Raw genomic sequence first — 20,697 nt, 5'->3', positions numbered from 1 at the left:
CAATTCTGTTTCTCGAAACATATGACTTTGCTTTGTCATCTTTTTCATCATTGTTTTCATTCAGTTTTTAGCGTTCAGCTCTCTTCTTGAAATGAGATTATCTTGGTAATGACAACTAAGGAAAGAAAATTAGTGCAATTAAACTCCAAATATTGCTATAACAAAACAGGCATTTTAGAAAATTAAGAGACTGGAATTACCTGCCAGTAGACAATGTTTTGGGTTTTTTAACTTTCTATTTATTTATTTATTTATTTTTAAACATCTTTATTGGAGTATAATTGCTTTACAGTGGTGTGTTAGTTTCTGCTTTATAGCAAAGTGAATCAGCTATACATATACATATGTTCCCATATCTCCTCCCTCTTGCGTCTCCTTCCCACCCTCCCTATCCCACCCCTCTAGGTGGTCACAAAGCACGGAGCTGATCTCCCTGTGCTATGTGGCTGCTTCCCACTAGCTATCTATTTTACGTTTGGTAGTGTATATATGTCCATGCCACTCGCTCACTTCATCCCAGCTTACCCTTCCCCCTCCCTGTGTCCTCAAGTCCATTCTCTATGTCTGTGTCTTTATTCCTGTCCTGCCTCTAGGTTCTTCAGAACCTTTTTTTTTTTTTTTAGATTCCATATATATGTGTTAGCATACAGTATTTGCTAGGTCCATCCACCTCACTACAAATAACTCAATTTCATTTCTTTTTATGGCTGAGTAATATTCCATTGTGTATATCTTTGTGCCACATCTTCTTTATCCATTCATCTGGCAATGGACACTTAGGTTGCTTCCATGAGACAATGTTTTATGGTTCTGTTGCACTTGTATTTATTGAGCGTCTAGTATGTGCCAGGCACTGAGTATTCAAAATTTTTAGTAAGACGTGACCTTTGACTTAGAGGAGCTTTCACCAGTGGAAAATTCGAAAGTATTCAGCACTTTATACTTTACATGATATCATTTATTGAGGTGTAAACGCTTGGAAAGAAGGATCAGGATTTAATTTTTCTTGGTGCCTCTGAAAGAACCCAGCACAGTGCGTGTTGAATGTATTGTAAGTGTTCAGTGAATATGTTGGATAAATAAATATTAGTGATGCAGATGATTTATGCTTAGAAAGTAATGTTATTAATGGACATTGCAATCTATATAAGTTCATTGGAAAAAACATGGTCTTTATAGCATCTTTTTTTCAGTGCACTTTATTTTTTAGAGCAGTTTTAGGTTTGTAGCAAAATTGAGGGGAAGGTAGAGCAATTTCCCATATGCCCCCTGCCCCCCACCCCACGCATGGCCCCCTACATTATCAACACGCCCACCAGATGGTGCATTTGTTACGACTGATGAACCTGCACTGACATGTTCTCATCACCCAGAGTCCATAGTTTACATTAGGGTTCCCTGTTGGTGCTGTACATTCTTTGGGCTTGGATAAATGTTTAATAACGTGTGTCTACCAGTATGGTATCATAGGAGTAGTTTTACTGCCCTAAAAGTTTTTCGTACGGTATCTTTAAGTCCTCTCAATGGGGTTATGAAGGAACATTATCTGGATGAAGCATAGCATATTATGCTATGTTTATTTGCCTCAAGGGTTTCTTTACAAAAGGTATAAATTCATGAAGATGTGAATAATTCAGATGATTTGTTAGCAGTAATAAAGAGGTAAAAGTGATCAAGTTATTATTTTAAAAGCTCTGTGTTCTGATGATCTCACAAATGGCAATTGGTTGGTGAGTCCTTGCCACATTGCTGCTGCCGAATACAGGGGTTCTCTCTTTGTATTTTTTTTAAATCGTGCAGCTACGTGTTCTAATGGAATCATCAGGGTTTTTTGGTAACATCTTGTAATTTAAACTGTATTCACTCATTATTCACGTTCACCAAAAATTACTTTTCCTATGAAGTAATATCTGTCATTATAATGTAAATTTTTCAGAACCTGGTTGTATAAAATATAAATTTTCCCTTGCTGGTACTAAATATGTGGAGAGCATAACTTTTTTTCTAGCATTTGTCTTTTACCGTAAAGGCAAGGCTGATTGATGCCTTGAGTCTATGGATGAGAGGAATTCTGCATTGTCTTTTGTGTATAAATCACACCTGTAATTCACCATCTAGTAATTTCCAGTTTACTTTTTTTTTGAATAAACTTATTTATTTTTGGCTGCATTGGATCTTCGTTACTGCATGCGGGCTTTCTCCAGTTGCAGCGAGCAGGGGCTACTCTTTATTGCGGTGCGCGGGCTTCTCATTGCGGTGGCTTCTCTTGTTGTGGAGCATGGGCTCTAGGTGCGCGGGCTTCAGTAGTTGTGGCGCACGGGCTTAGTTAAGCTCCACGGCATGTGGGATCTTCCCGGACCAGGGATCAAACCTGTGTCCCCTGCATTGGCAGGTGGATTCTTAATCACTGTGCCACCAGGGAAGTCCCTCTAGTTTACTTTTTAAGAGGAACAAGAACTTGGAGAAACTTGTAACAACCACGTCCTTTTTCTCCCCAATATTTATAGTTGTCTTGTCCCTAGACCTAATCTACCATCAGTTTTTCTTAAGCTTGTCGACTGAAAAAAAAAAGCACAACCTAAAAGTTGAGAATTATGTTTTATTTGGTGGACAAAACTGAGGACTTAAGCCCGGGACACAACCTCTCAAATAGCTCTGAGGGACTGCTCCAAAGAGGGGTAAAGGAGGAGCCAGGGTATATAGGAGTTTTTACAACAAAGACCAGGTGTCGGAACATCGAAAGATTCCTGTTAATTAAAGAAAACCAGATATCTCAAGTTAAGAAATTTAGCGTTTTACTATGTGTGGGAAGACGCAAGAGTCTGGACTCACTGAATTCCTTTGATAGGCACCTCAGCTATCCGGGGCCAGTGTCCTGTGCTTTCTCATCCTGAGTCTCCTCTGGGTATATCACCAGGGGTGGCTGCAGCTGGCTGACTGCTGGATGGTGGACATTCTGTTTCTATCCTGAGTTCCGTGAGGGCGGCTGTAACGTGATGGCTTGGTGGCTGCAACATCCTTTGTTCACTGATAAGGCAGGCAACATTTTTTCATTGATAAGCTACTTGTCCTTTTTAGTTTTTCCAAAGAACCCAACTTAGTTTTCATAGAAACAAGAACTTTGAATGAGTCCTAACGTAAACGGGTGGGGGAACAAACACAACATACTCCTGGTGAGTGTGCAAACTTAGGTGATGGGAGCAAAGTGAAACAGGTGCTCTGGAGGGGGCTCAGCCACTGTGTTTTTCCAAGAGAATGGAGATTGTTGGTTAATCCAGGAAGGTTTTAAAACGGAGGTCAGTTGCAGACCCTTGGACTCTGTTGCTCTGGTGCAGTGGTTCCCCACCGAGGGCAGTTTAGCCCTCAGAGGACATTTGGCAATGTCTGGAGATATTTTGATTGTCACAGTCTGGGAGGGGGGATACCACTGGCATCTAGTGGGTAGAGGCCAGGGATGCTGCTAAACATCTGCAAAGCACAGGACAGTTCCTCACTAGAAAGGATTATTTGGCCTAAAATGTCGTGATAGTGCCCAGATTGAGAAGTACTGCCCTACTGTGGTTTCATTGGATTTATTATAAGTCCAACGTAGTTTTAAAAGATACCAGGGGGACCCATAATATTTAAATATGTACAGTCTGGGGACAAAAATCAAGAGTTAGAAGATTAGAAAGAAGAAAAGGTCATTGTACTTTAACTCTGGGATGCTCCTGTTACTGTGATCAAGCTCTAAATATAGATCTAACCGTCAAGGTCAACGAGAAGGTCAGAAAAGTTCATTAATTCATTCCTTACAAACTGAACAAATACTGATTGAGTCCTCATGTGTGTTGGTCTCAAGTGATGGAGTGATAAATAATAATATAGAATTCAAAAGATATTTCTGTTGTGATCCATGTTATAAAGGAAGACTAGAGGGAGGGGTGCTTCTTATCTGGGGGATACCCACAATTCCATATTCTGTTTTAAAGAGAAATTTCTTAGGCAGGTACTAAATTCTTAGAAGAGTTGAATACATGTGAGGCCTTCAGCTGTGTAGTGGACAGTGCTTTCAACTACGGTTTTGTTGAAGGAATGGAAACATTCTCTCGAAAGCCAATAGCAATGAAGGCTGAAGGTTTAATACCATGTGGTTATTTAGGAAAGAATATTTCTATGGGAGCTGAAATTATAATCACTTATATTTTTAAGGCAGCATGGCTCCAGGGGAACCAGCATGTCCCTAAAGTGCCCAGGTGCTGTCACAGACAATAGGTGAGGGGGGGAGTTCTAGAAACCGGGAGGAAGTCCTGTATTTGGATCGACAAGATGAGTATGTAAAGACAATGTGAGTTTCAAGGTGAGATTCTTAACCCAGGGTTGACATATGAACTTTCAGAGGTCCACGACAATTATAATTGTATACCACATTTTGTGTATATGTGTATGTGTGTATCATTTTTTTCTATGTAAGATGTTTGTATTTTATGAGATTCTTGTTTTTCTTTTCTATTATAGTTTATTACAAGATTTTGAATATAGCTCCCTGTGCTATACATGGGACCTTGTTGTATATCTATTTTATATATAGTAGTGTGTATCTGCTAATCCCAAACTCCTAATTTATCTCTCCCCACCCCTTTCCCCTTTGGTAATCATAAGTTTGTTTTCTATGTCTGTGAGTCTCTTTCTGTTTTGTAAATAAGTTCATTTGTGTCATATTTTAGATTCCACATATAAGTGATATCATATGGTATTTGTCTTTGTCTGACTTCCTCAGTATGACAATCTCTAGGTCCATCCATGTTGCTGCAAATGGCATTAGTTCATTCTTTTTTACAGCTGAGTAATATTCCTTTGTATATGTATATATCACCTCTTCTTATGAGATTCTTAAAGCGATTACATGACATGAAGAATATTATGCACCACTGTTCCTAAGAATTATACCTTGCGTCCCTCAGTCTCAAGTTAAGCCCTCCTCCACTTTTAGAATATCTCAGCAGTAAGGCTGCATCTCCTCCTCCTTGCTTCCCATTCCTTCCAAGAACACATCTGTAATCAAAAGATAAGATACTGCTATTAGGAAAAAGTAAGCTCTGCAGTGTATCTCTGGTCGCTCTTACTCACGTGCTGCAGAGCTTCCCTCAGTGACATATCATTTGTGCCGTTTGAATTGTCATAGCATCTGCCTTCAACCATCCCAACTGGTCTGACATTACAACAAAGAAATGAAAAACAGCAATTTGCTACAAAAATAATTGGATTTTGTGTTGTACGTGTTCCCTCATAAACCTCAGGTGACAGAGATCAACACGAAGACACACCCTCCAATGAATTCGTTCCTAAGTGATTCTTGGAAAGAGAGTACAGTGTGCTTTGTTTCAGTGGAAAACATCCAGATGCAGTTTGGGACTCTCTTCCCTCCTATTTTCCTTCTGTATGTCGTACATTTTAAAATTTGAATGTTTTAGACTCAGTTGAGCTCTACCACCAGAAAGCAGAGGCAGATATTTTGCATGTGTATAAAATGTCCTTGGGAAGTAACCATTGAAACATTTATTAATCAGAAATGTGATGAGTCGATTTTAGATTTCTAAACAGCTGCATATGCAGTATCCTCTGCACCCATATGATTCCAGAATGCCCTGGCGCATTGGATTATGGTTTTATTAAACACATTTTTATAATTTACCAAAATAAGCTAATCATGCTTATCTTCTTTTTCTTCCAGAGAGACAACCACAGAATTAGCTGGAAGTCTACCAAGGTAAGCAGCACACTTTGCTTATTCTGTGCGTGAGCTCTGATGCACCCCCTGACAGAAGACCTGTGTCGCCTCGGAGAGGTCTTCTTCACTTTCTCTTCCTCATGTTAGATTTTAAGACCTCATGCTTCACCATGTAAATGCCAGAAACGGTGTATGAGTCGCATATAAGTGATGTAACCAAGAGGTCATGAGGGTGATGTCCATATATGACTTAGAAATCATTCTCATCCCTTGGAAGTTATATCACATGTACCCATAAGTATATTGGAGCTATTTTCTCCGCAGAGCTCATAAACATGCCACTTCCTTTATTATATTCATGGTTATTGGTAATCTAAAGGCGCATTGTTTTTTTCTTCAGTATATTCATTAGTAGTATTGCGTTCAAGTGTTTATAGATTTGTGAAAATTTTGAGCTTCCTCTAGAGAACTTACATCATAGTTTTGATGGTATATAAATGCATTTGTAATTCATATCATCATTTAAATACCTAGTTACTGTCTCACCAGGGAAAGAAATCAATATATAAATTGATCGATGTCTTTAACATATTTTGGATCTCTTATGTCACTATATGAAACAAGAGATGATTGCGGGATGCCAATTATAGACAACTAGCCATCAGAAATGATTACCACTATTTATTAGAAGAAAGGAAAAAAAGTAAGAAAGGGAGTGGAAATGTTTTAAGAGATATTTTCCTGGGCATCACATACGGCACCTAGTATTGTGCCTGAGTCCTTGAAGGTGCTTGGTAACTGTCTGTGAATGAATTAATAGGGCATAGGGTTTTGCCTGGGAAGTGTTGGAAACAGAAGTCAAGAGAATCTCAAGAACCAGGAAAAGAAGAGTTTACAGAATGTGATGATGAACAGCACTAGGGAATCGGGGGAGGGTACATATTGTCACCATCTGTTCCAGGAGATAAGCACATTTGGTTGCTTTTTTTTTTTTTAATGTAAAGAAAATCTTTGCTTATAGGATCATGATTAACATGGCTAAAAAACTGTTTACTGTGACCCAAATGTTTAAATTACTGTATGTCTTAATTCTTTGGATAACATCCCAAAGAAGCATTTCAACCGCGTCCTAGTTTACAGGGTTAAAAGTGTGCCTGTGTTCTGGTGTCCCAGCTGAGTTTGTTTGTCGTGGTGCTTTCACTCTGGAGAGAGTCCAGTGTGAAGACCGAGGCACCTTGTCATTTTCTGGAAGAGAGAGAGTTGTGTATCTGCCCGTGTTGGTGGTGAAGAAGTTAATCCCCAAATAATGGAATGAAGGATGACTTTTAAACTTTTCTAGAACGGCTAAGGAGTGGGCCACCCGCGTGTTGTCAGATGAGACCCACACGGAGCTGTAATCATGCAGATTAAGAATTACTGAGATGTCTGGGAAATCTGGCGTGCACCCTGCATTCTATTAAGTACTGTTCTGTTGTGAATACCAAGTGGCAATTCCCACATTCGCCTCGAATGATCTGTTGTAGCTGGTTTATTACTGGAAGGAGTCTGCTCTCTTCTTGAGTTTTGTGGGAGGTATTTTAGTAATGAGCCTACTTACTGTTTTTTCCCATGAATTTTTGTTACTCTAATATCGCATTGTGTTGAGAATAAACACGACACCAATCCCATTCTAACTTCGGTGTGCATTCATTGAAATATATGGTGGTAAGGGTGTGAGTATGTCAGTTACTTCTCAATTATTCTTCTAATGTAGCTTCAGGTATTCTTTTGACTTTCTCTGGGGGCAGTTTGGGACATTATCCATGACAGTTCTTTCCCTTCTTCACATTACCATGAATGTGATTATCTGATGATGAAAACTTCTCTTGCCGTCCAGACTGTTTCTTCTGTTAGCGTTTGTTTGTTTTACAGTCTTGTAGAATTCAATCAGTTGTTCAACTTTCAGCCTTTTTTTTTTTTTTTCCCTAATTTCTTCAGCCTGTCACTGGGAAAGTGTAAATGAACCCTGGAAAACCTTGGTGCGTTTAGAACAAGGCACCTGTCGTTAACTCAGTTTGTTTGTTGGCTAATGATTAGTGGAACGTGACACGTTGGGGTTTTTATCCTTTTAGTCATAAAAGTGTGCTTACGCGGTGACATCTAGGAAAAGTGGAAAATTGCAATTCAGGCAACTGCCGACTTGTGATATGTGGCTGCAAAGGAAGACAGTGGTGTTTTATAGCAAGTTTATGCTTTGGTTTTCCTTGGCTTTGACTGGCTTGAAATTTTCTGAAAGGCCATTTATAAATATTGCACAAGACGGGGTATTTCAACTTTAGTTGCTTTCCATAACTGGCCACCGGTTGATACTATTCTGTGAATATGTACAAATCATACAGCAGTGGATTATGTATTGGTTGTTAAAAATGCATCGAGGTTGAGATGAGATATGTGTACAAGGTACTTGAACAGGCACCTGGTTTGTCTTTCATTACGACTGGTAACCTAAATGTGTCTATGAATTCTTGCCATTGCTGAAATTAAAGTCTGGTCATAATACGTCACCAGAAAAAAATTAGATTAGATGAGCAATGTGTAAAGCATTGTAATTATATTATAAATATTAAAACCGATGATCTTGTCGGGATTAAAACAAATATTTAAGCTGACTACATGTTCCGCTCATGCTGTCCTCTTAATCTTGAAGTGTTCTGGCAAAGGGATGTATGGGTCCATTTTCTTGAGCTGTGACGAGGATCATTTTTAATCTTACACATGACTCCGTGCTTTATTTTGCTGTAGCAAAGGACAATTGTTTTTCTCCATTGCAAGCATGCCTCTCAAGACCTTTTTCAATGGTGCAAAGTTTTTAGTTTAGGTAGATGTGTTTTAATTAAATCATGGTAAAATCCCAATTGTTCAAATGGAATGGAGGCACTAAAATAGTTATGATAAGCTGGGGTTTTAATATAAAGGATGACTATACAGAGGAGAACTTTATTTTGGATAGCAGAGTAAAGGTGTAAACAAGGTGTATATTAACAGAGGTTTTACTGTTATCCTGCAATATGAGTGGCTGTTTTTGAAAAAGAGCATTTTAATTCCTTAAACATAGTCTCCTGTTTCTCAGCATAAACGAAACAATATAGAAAATACAGCTATTTAACAGAAACTATAGGAGCATCTTACAGACTACAGTGGAGATTCATGAGCAGTTTTTATTTTATTTATTTTTTTCCCACGGTACGTGGGCCTCTCACTGTTGTGGCCTCTCCTTTTGCGGAGCACAGGCTCCGGACGCGCAGGCTCAGCGGCCGTGGCTCACGGGCCCAGCCGCTCCGCGGCATGTGGGATCCTCCCGGACCGGGGCACGAACCCGCGTCCCCTGCATCGGCAGGGGGACTCTCAACCACTGTGCCACCAAGGAAGCCCCATGAGCAGTTTTTAAAGCTCAACACCCAGAAGTCAGGATGCTCTTTGAAAAACATTAAGTATTGGTAAATGAAGCTTACAATAATTAAATATGTAAATAAGATGCGATTTTTTACTGGATTTTAGCAGAAACCAGTGGAGGCAGGGGCCAGAGATTAACGTTATAAAAGAAACACTTAACCCTTTTTCTTCTATTTTAATCCAATAACTTGATCTTTTTTCTATGCCTCCTCAGAGGGGGTTAGGAAACAAGTACTCATTGGAAGCAGTGGAATACCCAACGACTAGAAATCACTGTACACCATCAGATTATTATTTGCGCTTCTCTACCAAGAAGTTAGAGCTACTTGGTTGGTGTGACTCTCAGAGAGAAAAGTCATGACGTGGCAGTTTCACTTATGGAGTTTTGGTCTTCAGTTATGGGTCTTTGTTATCTGAAATTTGAACTCCACAGAGTCCATGCAGTGGGAGGGCAAGACTGAACTCTCTGATTGACCGGATTTCTCAGTCATGGTTATCACTGGTCAGGTAGCAGCAAGGGGCAAACGTGGAGACGAAGAGAGTCAAAGCAATCGGCCAGCTCAGCTTTCCACTTGTGCTCTGTGGGCTCAGTTAGGTGTTCACTCCGCTGTGGGGGGGCTTTCGTAGGTGACAGAATCTCGTATTTCTCATTGTCCTCAATTAAGGTGCTATCTTCTGAAAGAACTTGAAAAATTAGAAGATGAGAATGTTGGTGACACCAAAAGCAAAGGCAACAAAAGCAAAAATGAACAAGTGGGACTACATCAAACTAAAGAGCTTCTGCACAGCAAAGGAAACCATCAACAAAATGAAAAGGCAACCTATGGAATGGGAGAAAATATTTGCAAATTATATGTCTAATAAGGGCCTAATATCCAAAAATATGTAAAGAACTCACACAACTCAATAGCAAAAAAATCCAACAATGTGATTTTTTAAATGGACAGAGGACCTGAATAGACATTTTTCTAAAGAAGACATACAGATGGCCAACAGGTACATGAAAAGATGCTCAGCTTCACAAATCACTGGGGAAATGTAAACAAAGACCACAATGAGCTATCACCTCATATCTCTTAGAATGGCTCTCATCAGAAAGACAAGAGATAACGAGTGTTGATGAGGGTGTGGAGAAGGGGAATCCTCATGCCCTGTTGGTGGGAATGTGAATTGGTGCAGCCACTATGGAGAACAGGATGGAGGTTCCTCAAAAAATTAAAAATAGAACTACCATATAATCCAGTGTTACCACTTCTGAGTATCCAAAGGAAGTGAAAACAGGATCTCAAAAAATGTCTGCACTCCCGTGTTCATTGAAACAGTATTCACAATAGTCAAGACATGGAAACAACCTAAGTGTCTGTCAGTGGATGAATGGATAAAGAAGTTGTGGTGTATACGTACACTGGAATATTATTCGACCGTGGGAAAGAAGGAATTCTGCCATTTGTGACACCATGGAGAGAGCTTGAGGGCATTGTGCTAACTGAAATAAGTCAGACAGAGAAAGACAAATACCGCATGGTATCACTTATGTGCAGAATCTAAAAAAAAGTCAGACTCATAGAAGTAGAGAGTGGAAAAGTGGTTGCCAGGGCCTGGGGCTGGAGGAAATAGGAAAAAAGAATGTTGGTATATCCAGGCCAACCTTTTACTAAGTAATCTAGAACTGATGAGCATTTCCTATCTTCTTTATAATCCCTAAGAAAGAACAATTTTCTCAAATTCCTGGGACCCAGGTCTGGTGCAGTTTGATATTTACAACATCTGTCATTTATTCATTAATTCAACAAAGGTGCATCGAACGCTAGCTGTCTGCCAAAAATGGTTATAGGCTCTGTGGTGGAAAACAAACTGAGCATCATCTCTTAAGTAGTGTAGTCTAGTGTAGCAGGTACAGATACTCACAGTGCTAGGTGAACAGTGTTTAATGCCATAAGAGAGGTTGAAAGTCATATAAATAAACAAAAGGCGCCAAGGGATTTCAGCAGCAAGATGGGATACCGCTGATCGGAGGAAGCGAGGACAGCATCGTGAGTCAACCTCCTGAGCAGGACTTGGACAGGCAGGTCAGGTTTGAGCACGTGGCAGTGGAGGGGGCTGTGCGCTCCACACAGAGAGAACATCATCACCCAGGGGAGGTGTGCAGGGACTGTGCGCAGGGAACAGGAAGTGGTACCATCTTGTTGGATGGAATGCAGAGGCATGAAGAGCTGCTTGGAGGATCACTAGTTGATGTGAAGGGTTTGGACGCCAGTTTGAGGAGCTGTTATTCTCTTTGATACTGTTCATCCAGGGAGTGTTCTAAGCTGTTGCTTACAAAGAGTCATCTGGGCAAATTGATGGAATGGATTTGGGGAAAGAAAAAACAGTTGACATCCTCCACATGGGACCCCATGGTACTCCCAGACCTTATCATTCCTAGAGCTCCCCTGTCTCAGATTCACTATTTGGCTAACAGTAGAAGACAAGCCTTCTGGTTTAAGTGATTGTTTTCCAAACCTTACACTGTCCAGTTTCCTGCTTCCAGCACCCACCATCATACTGCACAGCGACTCTGAGGCCACACTTGCAGTTGGTAAGAAGTATTCTTCCCTGCTCCAACCCGCACCTCCTAATCTTTTACAGTGTATCCCCCACTCATAGTCTATGACTAAATTCTTTCCTGCATGAATCTTTCTCTTACAGTATCTTTATTATTTTTCCCAGGTTGAATCCATTTCATAAAAGGCACTGTAGCAGTATCAGGGTGGAAACTGCATATTGAGTTTGTAGCTATAGTTCAAGAGGTCTGAGAAGACCCAAGGTTAATGTGGTGCCCTGGTGTATTCTCTTGCTCCTCTGCCATCCTCAGCATCTTGGGTATGATGTGCCTCACGCTCACAATATGACTGCCACAGCTCCAGCCATCACATGGAGACACAGCTCCAGCCATCACATGGAGACATGACCGCATCTAGTGAAGAAGGGCATGTTTTTTTATCATGTATTTCTATTTTAGGAAAGAATTTCTTGCCTATGCCTAAGCTCGTATGGAGGGGAAATTGGGTTTCTGGTATTGGCAGCCTTTATAATGGGAGTCATGTTCTGCCATCAAGAAGAAAGGAAGGAGTCCGGGTAGGGGGAAGATGGCTTTATGTATGTAAGGAGTGGTATCTGCCACAAGAACTCTTCTCTCACTTAACCCTCAGCCTATTCCAGCTGGGCTTCTGACCCTTTCATACAGTCCTGGTCAAGGTCAACAGCAACCTCCACCTAACAAAATCCATTGGCCGGTTATCTGTTTTCTTATTTGGTCTCTCAACTGCACTCAAAGTAGGGACTTCTTCCTTCTCCATGAAACACCTTCCTAGTCTCTGACGCCAAATTCTTCCAGTTTTCTCCCTCTCCCACTGGCCAGCCTTTCCCAGTCTGCCTGCCTGTTCTTCCTCCTCTGCTGGACTCCACGTGCTGAGCTTCCCAGGGCTTCCTTTGGCCATTTCTCTCTTCACTTGTAGAGAGGGTGTGGAGAGAGATGTCATCAAGTTCATCTTTATGAGGATAGTTCCCATTTTCACCTCTCCAGCCTCAGCTGCTCCCTTGAGCTTCAAATCTGAATACCCAGCTGTCAGTTCAATATCTCTTCTTGGATATATAATCTTCAATTTGATGTGACCAAAGAGAACTCTTGAATCCTACCCCCACCCACCTTACCGCCATGCACCCAACTGTCCAGACAAGAACTCCTCAGTCATTTATATTGCCTCTTTTTCGCATACTTGCAGACCATCCATCAGTAAAGCCTATTGGCTCAACCTCCGAAATTCATCTTTAATTTGGCCACTTTCTCCATCTCTTCCTAAGCCATCATAGACACCCACCTGCACTATTAAAATGGCCCCTGACTGGTCTCCCCCTTCCTCTTTCGCAAACCATGCTCCACATGGTAGCCCAAGAGATCTTTGAAAAATCAATCAAACCACATTGTTTTTGGCTTCAAACTGGGTAGTAGTTTCCTCTTGCTGGGAATCAAGTCAAAACAGCATACTTCGGCTTCCAGGGGCCTCCGCAGGCTGCCTCTGTCTACCTCTGCAACCTCATTGCCTCCTGCCCACCCTCTCCTTTACTTTGTTCTTGACATACTGGCCTTTCTTTCCTCTTACTTGCTCAGAGCTCCCGCCTCTGACCACCCTGTTCTATGTAGTCCTCTCCACAGCACAGTTACTCACGGTCACATCACCATATTGTATTGTTCACACAGCACTTGTCGTTGTGTGTTCATTTATTTGTCCATTTATCTGTTTTCTGTTCCCCTCCCTTCATCCCCAGAACAGAGTCTCCTTTGGCTTTCTTGTTTATTCCTCCATTCACAGGACTCCCAACAGAGCTGGCAGCCAATAGATGTTTGAATGACTGTGTGAGCCCCCATTTTAGAAGAAACTTGAGGACCAGTCTCTCAGTCTTTGATTTCTTCCTCTGTCTACTTGGAAGTCTCTTGTCATCTCCCAGTTCTTTTTCTCCCTCCCCAAACTATCTCTCACTCATTCTTCTAGACCAGGGTTGGCAAATTATAGCCCACAGACCACATCCAGCCTGTGGCCTGTTCTTATAAATGTTTTTATTGGAACACAGCCAAACCCCTCTATTTACACATTGCCAGTGTCTGGTTTTGTGCTACAAAGGCAGAGTTGAGTAGTTATGGCAAAGACTGTATGACCCGGCAAGCCAAAACTATTCATTATTTACTATCTGGACACATCTTAGATGCCATTTCTCCTCTGAAGGCTTCTCTGTCCTGAAGGGCTTCATGACTCTTCTATTAGTGTCCAAAGTCTCCAGTGCTAACTCCTATCCTAGTATCTGTATCGTTGATAACAGAGTTCAGTGGAGGACTTTTAGACCTTCTCCACTAAGTAGGACATGCATTGAGATCTTACCAGTATTCACAGTTTTCCCTCAATGTCTAGCAGTGCCTGGAACATAGTAAGCCCTTAGTAAATATTTACGTAAGTCTTTGAGTGAATGGATGTTTGGATGCGTGAATAAACGTTTGAATTGGGAAGTGCCCTAGTCTGCTGGGGCTGCTATAACAAAATACCGTAGACTGGGTGACTTAAACATTTATTTCTCACAGTTTTGAAAACTGGGATGTCCAAGATTAAGGTGCTGGCAGATTCAGTGTCTGGGTGAGGTCCAGCTTCCTGCTTTACTGTCTGCTGCCTTCCTTCTGTATCTTCACCGGGTTGGGGGTGGGAGGAGGGGAGAAGGGGAGAGAGAGCCAGCTCGCTGGTCTCTTCTTGTATGGACTCATAAGGGGTCCCCATCACAAGGACCCTAATGACCTCATCCAAACCTAATCACCTCCTAAAGGCTTCACCTCCTGATTCCATCACACTGGGCATTAGGGCTTCAACATATGAATTTTGGGGGGACACATTCAGTCCCTAAGAGGAAAGGAAGGAAGGAAGCATTGAAGAAACCTCCCAAAGTAACAGTCTTATACCAGATATATGATTTCGGCTTTCCATCACCCTTCTCACTCTGCTCACTGCATTATACGCTTGGCACTCAGAAAAATGCATCTTACTGGCTGGAAAGTTATTAACCTAAGTTTGACTGTTACCAAGCTGTTCAGAGCTGTTGCTGTTGAGTCTCTGTTAGCACAAAGGTTAAGAGATGGGGCTTTGGGCTCAGACATGCTTCCATCTTTTGTCTGCCATTTCTTTTTGTTTGTTTGTTTGTTTGTTTTTGCGGTACGCGGGCCTCTCACTGTTGTGACCTCTCCCGTTGCGGAGCGCAGGCTCTGGACGCGCAGGCTCAGCGGCCATGGTTCACGGGCCCAGCCGCTCCGCGGCATGTGGGATCTTCCCGGACCGGGGCATGAACCCGTGTCCCCTGCACCGGCAGGCAGACTCTCAACCACTGCGCCACCAGGGAAGCCCTGTCTGCCATTTCTTAATCGTGTGACCTTGAGTGAGTGAATTAATATCTCTGTCTCAGTTTTTCACTTGAAAATTTGGAAAAATTACGATACCCATCATAGTGTCACTGTGAAAAGATAATCTATATAAAGTATTTAGCCTGACACCCAGGGAGTCATCAGTACATGGTAGCTCTTAGCGTGGTGTGTTCAAAGGTAGCTTTGTGCCTAGTATTTGGGTAGTGCCCCTGTCAAGACAAGATGCCTTGTTGCACTATAAGAATCGGCCTAGTGAAGTGGTTCAGCACGTATGCTCTGGAGACAAACTCCAGAGCGTATTCAAGTCTCTGTTCAGCTCCTTACTAGGTCTGCGATCTTGGGTAAATTTCTGCACCTCTCTGTGCCTCATTTTCTTTATCTGTAAATTGGGAGTCATAATAGGACCAGCTGTTCTGAGAAGGAACTGAAGTGATAGGTGTAAAGTGCTCAAAACAATGCTTATTTTATTTTATTGTAAGGAAATTAGAGTGGCATGCTAGTCGAAATCTGTGATGGGGAATATGAAGGAATATTAAGCCGTAGGCCATAGAAACCTCTAATTCAGATATTAATTATTCAGTGGCTAGATTTTTGCTATGCTGTGGATGATTATTGATTTAAAGCAAAATGTCCCAAGTATTAAATATAAATTAATTAAATTAAATATAAAGTTCCCTTGACCTTGCTATAATGTATGAAAATAACACTTACCCAACGAAGTATATATGCAGATATTGTCCATGTGTCTTGGGCGGCTCTATCAGGAACATGGTTTCCATTAATTCTCCAAATAACCTAAATCAAAACATTTCCTTCTTTATGGATGTAAATAAGGGTCTGTAGTGAGTGAATTAAATTACACTTGTTTTATAATACAGTGTTCTGACGTGTAACAGACTATCGGAGGAACGATCTTTACAAGGAAAACTTAAGAATATTGTGAAGTTACTCACTGCATGACCTATTTAAATGGCTCAGATTCTTCTTGTTGTAGACTGCATAATTAAATTTTAAATGGAACATGATAAAGAAGTTATACTGGTGATCTCCAGAGACTTCGATACCCTATTTGGCTCTTTATAAGAGTATAGCAAAGGCATACTTTAAAATTTAATAAAGGCCTGCCCTAATTTTTTTCCCTTTTAGATTTTCTTGATCTGCTCAGGAATCCAAAGCTGTGTTATATTATCCACAAGTGTTACCTGGAATAAATGATGAAAATAAAAATTCTTTAAAGCACATTTATCCCAATTTGAGAATTCCATTATTTGTGCATGAGAGCTTTTGTGTAGCCATTGAACTCCTTGAAGATAAAACCTGCCATTTCCCGAATGTGTCACCATAGAGAATTGGGACTTTATTCATACTGTTTGTGGAAGCATTCACATCTTCAGAGCTTCCAGAGCAAAGGGGTACAAAATGGATTCTGTGGAAGATATAATTTTGCAATTAGAACTCCTTATTTGCTATGTAGAAGTTGCACTTCTTGAGAGGGTTGAAGGGAACACACACACACACACACACACACACACACACACACACACACACACACACACACACACACACACACACACACACACACACACACACACACACACACACACACACACACACACACACACACACACACACACACACACACACACACACACACACACACACACACACACCCTGTTGGAAGAAGGGCTAATGTGGAGTAAAGGAGAATTCCTGGGTTGAGCATCCTAAGAGCTATTGGAGCCTCTTGGGTAAAGAATTTTGTTTCATAACCTTCCATCGTTCATTTTCTTTTGTATTAGAAGGGATGCTGCCAAGATAAAATTATATGTTAAATAAATTTTTCTCATATTTACTTAATACTGCTTTGTCGTATACAGCATGTTAGGAGAAATGCTTCTCTGTCTTCCCTAAAGGATTTCAGATTTTGCTGTCCACTGAGCTTTGACCAAACACCAGGTGCGAGCTTTTCTCTTCCCACCTGAAGAAGGTATAAGGTTTTTATTATACCTTCTTAAACATTTGCCTCCATCAGTGTTTGGAATGTTCAAGCTCCTAAGGTCACGTAAATTAATAAAATTTATTCTCATTTATACATACATTTTTTTTTTTTTCTTTTTCTGTACGTGGGCCTCTCACTGTTGTGGCCTCTCCCGTTGTGGAGCACAGGCTCCGGACGCACAGGCTCAGCAGCCATGGCTCACGGGCCCAGCCGCTCCGTGGTATGTGGGATCTTCCCGGACCGGGGCACGAACCCGTGTCCCCTGCATCGGCAGGCGGACTCTCAACCACTGCGCCACCAGGGAAGCCCCTATACATACATATCTTTAAACCTTGTAAACCTTTCTTTTCAGATTAGGTTTTGTAAATGTTTCTATTATGTATTTCCCTTTGCCTTCTTTCTGACAAATATACAGATTTCCTTTTGGGCCCAAACTACTCAAGCATCTGATGTTGGTTTCATTTTTCAAATAAGCAACATTAAACTCACATACCGCTATATAAAACCAAACTGAGGCAGTGACACAAGCCATCCTTAACCCTCTGCTTCTCATGCTTTTGGTGGGGGAGGAAGGATGGAACGTCAAGGAATAACGCTGAGCTACATAGAGGATGCTAAAGAGAAATCCTTATCAGGAGCATGATTATCCAGTGAATAAGTGGAAATTCTGCTTTACCAACACAGTACAACATTTGAGACCCTCTCTCAGTCAGGTTCAGACCTATGAAAATCAGGTGAGCATCTCCAGGAGTAACACCTGGTGGCCTGTAACTCACTATAATGCACCAAGTTCCCTTTCCAAAGCAGAGGGAAATCATTCCCAAAATAGGCTTTCAGTGAAATAGGTTTCTGTGAATAGTTCACAATTTTAAAAATATATGTAATGAACAATGAAGATGCTTATGGACATAATAAATTAGGAAACTTTAAAATCTGCCGATATTTAACAATATCGTTATTACTAGTTGCATCACCGAGCGCCCATATGAACAAGGAACGGAGTCCGATGGAGGATGCAAGGTACGACGCATCCTGCTTTTAAGGGGTCGTACAATGACCCCTGCTTTTAAGAACCAAAAAATTCTAAAAGTGGAAATTTGATTTATAGTAGGAGCAAGTATGTTCTTCACTAGCTCTGCATGCCTAGGACAAAGTCTGTCACGTGATAAGATGAAAAAGTTTCTATTGAATGCATTAAGTGTCATATCAATTGACCAAATATTTAAGTTTGGAGGAGAGCGAGAACGTTTTTTGGTAAGGCAATTAGAAAAATCTCACCATGAAGGAGGAAGATCTGAGTAAAGACACAGCAGTAACAAAGCGAAGAGCGAGGAATATGGAGTTTTGAAATAGGGATTCAGCCAGCTGGTTTTACCTGGGTGGTTTGTTGAGAGAGTAATGAAATGTGAGACAAGTAGGTAGAAGCCAGCTTGCACACTTTAAAGGGATAGAAGAGTTTTCCTTTTGCTTTGTTTTGTTTTCAGTGAGCCATTGGAGGTGTTTGAGCAGGAATGAGCAGGTGTTTGAGCATGAATATATGATTCGAAGAGTATGTGAGCGAGGTGACTCTGATGGTGTCCTGCAAAATGTATTATTCTGGAAAGAGCAACACCAACACATAAACTCCGTGACGACTAGGACCAAGTCCATTTTGTTCCTCTCTTTTATCCTCAGCACCTAGAACAGTGCCTACAGGTGCTCAGATATCTGCCAAACGAATTAATGGTAAATGGGAGATGAGGATTTTTCCAGGTAGTTCAAATGAGGATAATAAATACATGAACTAGATTGGTCTTTGTAGAAAGAAAAAAAGCAGTGATTGATTACAGAAAATATTGGGAAAAACAAATCAGTATTACTTGCTGAAACTCAGGCAGTGAAGGAGAAGTTTCCGGTTTGTCTTGCTTCCGGTTTGGGAATGTCATTGGTGTCACCCATCAAACCCAGCGAGAGAGGTCTGGAGAAGGCTTGTTGGGAAATGCAGGGCTAGAAAAAGGGTTGCTTCACCATTGAGTTTGAGATAAAAGCCAAATATTTAGATGAGCATTTCTGGTAGAGGGTGAGAGACACTTGTGGATGTGGAACTGCAGGTTGGAGCATTGAGTAATAAAGCGTCTAGGGAGTTGCTTGCATAGAAGTTTAGTTGAAGTCATTTTGTGCACACACGGGTTTTGTGGTTGTCTGTCACAGTGACATCCTTTGCCATATTAGGCAAGATGCAAATGTGATTCGGAGTCCTTGAGGGCAAATGATGTTGAAGCAGAGATGAGTGTAATACTCAAATTGTTTCTAATTCATTCTGGAAATTTCTCAAGAGAATGAAAAAAGGAATTTCTCTGGGGGGGGGTGACTTACATATAGACTTGCTTTCCCTTTAAATGCCTACCTCAATTGCCATCTTGGTCCTGACACTCACTATGAAAATTTGGTACCTGGCACTCCTGGAGGGGTTGTGTTGGCGGCAGAATCCTATATGCTGCCCGCTCCCATTTGGCCTTTCTCATCTTGGCCTGGTGTTTCTGGACTAATTCCATGGTGTCTGGAGTTTGATCTTCTCTGGGGTCTTGCCTGAAGCCCTGGCAGTTGACGTGTTCAGTTGAGAAAGTCCTATCCAAGTTCAACTTCCGTGACGGGGGATTCGTTTAGGGATGCTTTGGGACAACTTTAGGGAAAACTGTTAAGGGAAAATAGGTCATAAAGGCAACCTGGGAGCTGGTACAGCAGATCAGCCCAGGGGTTGTTGAATCTTGTAGATTTTAAATTTTGTCTGTGAATGTGTGTGGCCATTCAAGCATCCTACAGAGAAGCTTGTGAAGGTGAAAAAGTTGTTTCTGTTTCGAACTAGAGTAAAGGACAGTAGTACTTTAGAAAATTGGGAAATGAAACCCTGAAAGGAACTAAGGATGGGAGAGCAAGATAAAGTCAGAGTAGTTGTTGTGAATTTTCAACCCAGTGACTGCAAAGATTTATGTATTTTATGCTTCTCTCTTCCTCTTCCAAGCTCTCAGTGGATCCTTTCCCTTCTCTGACGTATGTGTGCATCGTAGTTGACTTTGGTGAAGTAGAAGGCAGCAATAAGACCTTTAGAAGGAACAAAGGTAAAGAAATCATTGCTCTCACTCAAGCAAAAACAATTAGTTTTCCAAAAACCTTTTTAAAATAAATAAATGTCTTTCCTAAAAAAGAAGAAGAAGAAGAAATTACTCTCAGTGGAGCAATAATCACATTTTAACATAAAAATTGTCCAAGGTCCCAAAGTAATATCTGCATAAGAATTGTGCAGATACTCCTATGTGAATGTTCTCCCCCCCCCCCACCAGCCCTGTTAGTTTTTGTTTTTGTTTTTGTTTTTGTTTGTTTTTGTGGTACGCGGGCCTCTCACTGTTGTGGCCTCTCCCGTTGCGGAGCACAGGCTCCGGACGCGCAGGCTCAGCGGCCGTGGCTCACGGGCCCAGCCGCTCCGCAGCATGTGGGATCTTCCTGGACCGGGGCACGAACCCGTGTCCCCTGCATCGGCAGGCGGACTCTCAACCACTGCACCACCAGGGGAGCCCCCTGTTAGTTTTCGTACATCCAACGGGAGGACTTTTGAGTAGATGGAACTTATCTTGTGTCACC

At 41.4% G+C, this 20,697-nt stretch overlaps 1 protein-coding gene across 2 annotated transcripts in view; it reads left to right on the top strand.

Annotated features, from left to right (window-relative positions):
- CELF2 (CUGBP Elav-like family member 2) overlaps window positions 1-20,697 on the top strand; it is an 829,377-nt gene that overhangs the window by 425,490 nt on the left and 383,190 nt on the right. For both annotated transcript variants that reach the window (XM_060293317.2, XM_060293315.2), the window contains one exon: window positions 5,714-5,749. Coding sequence is in view for 1 of the 2 variants with exons in the window: in XM_060293315.2 (XP_060149298.1) it covers window positions 5,714-5,749 (36 nt within the window). In the remaining variant the exon portion in view is untranslated. The remainder of the gene's footprint in view (window positions 1-5,713; window positions 5,750-20,697) is intronic.

The sequence above is a fragment of the Globicephala melas genome, chromosome 2, assembly GCF_963455315.2.
Source record: "Globicephala melas chromosome 2, mGloMel1.2, whole genome shotgun sequence".
Taxonomy (NCBI): domain Eukaryota; kingdom Metazoa; phylum Chordata; class Mammalia; order Artiodactyla; family Delphinidae; genus Globicephala; species Globicephala melas.
Note: the sequence above shows the minus strand (reverse complement) of the source record. Positions and strands in the feature narration are given on the sequence as shown.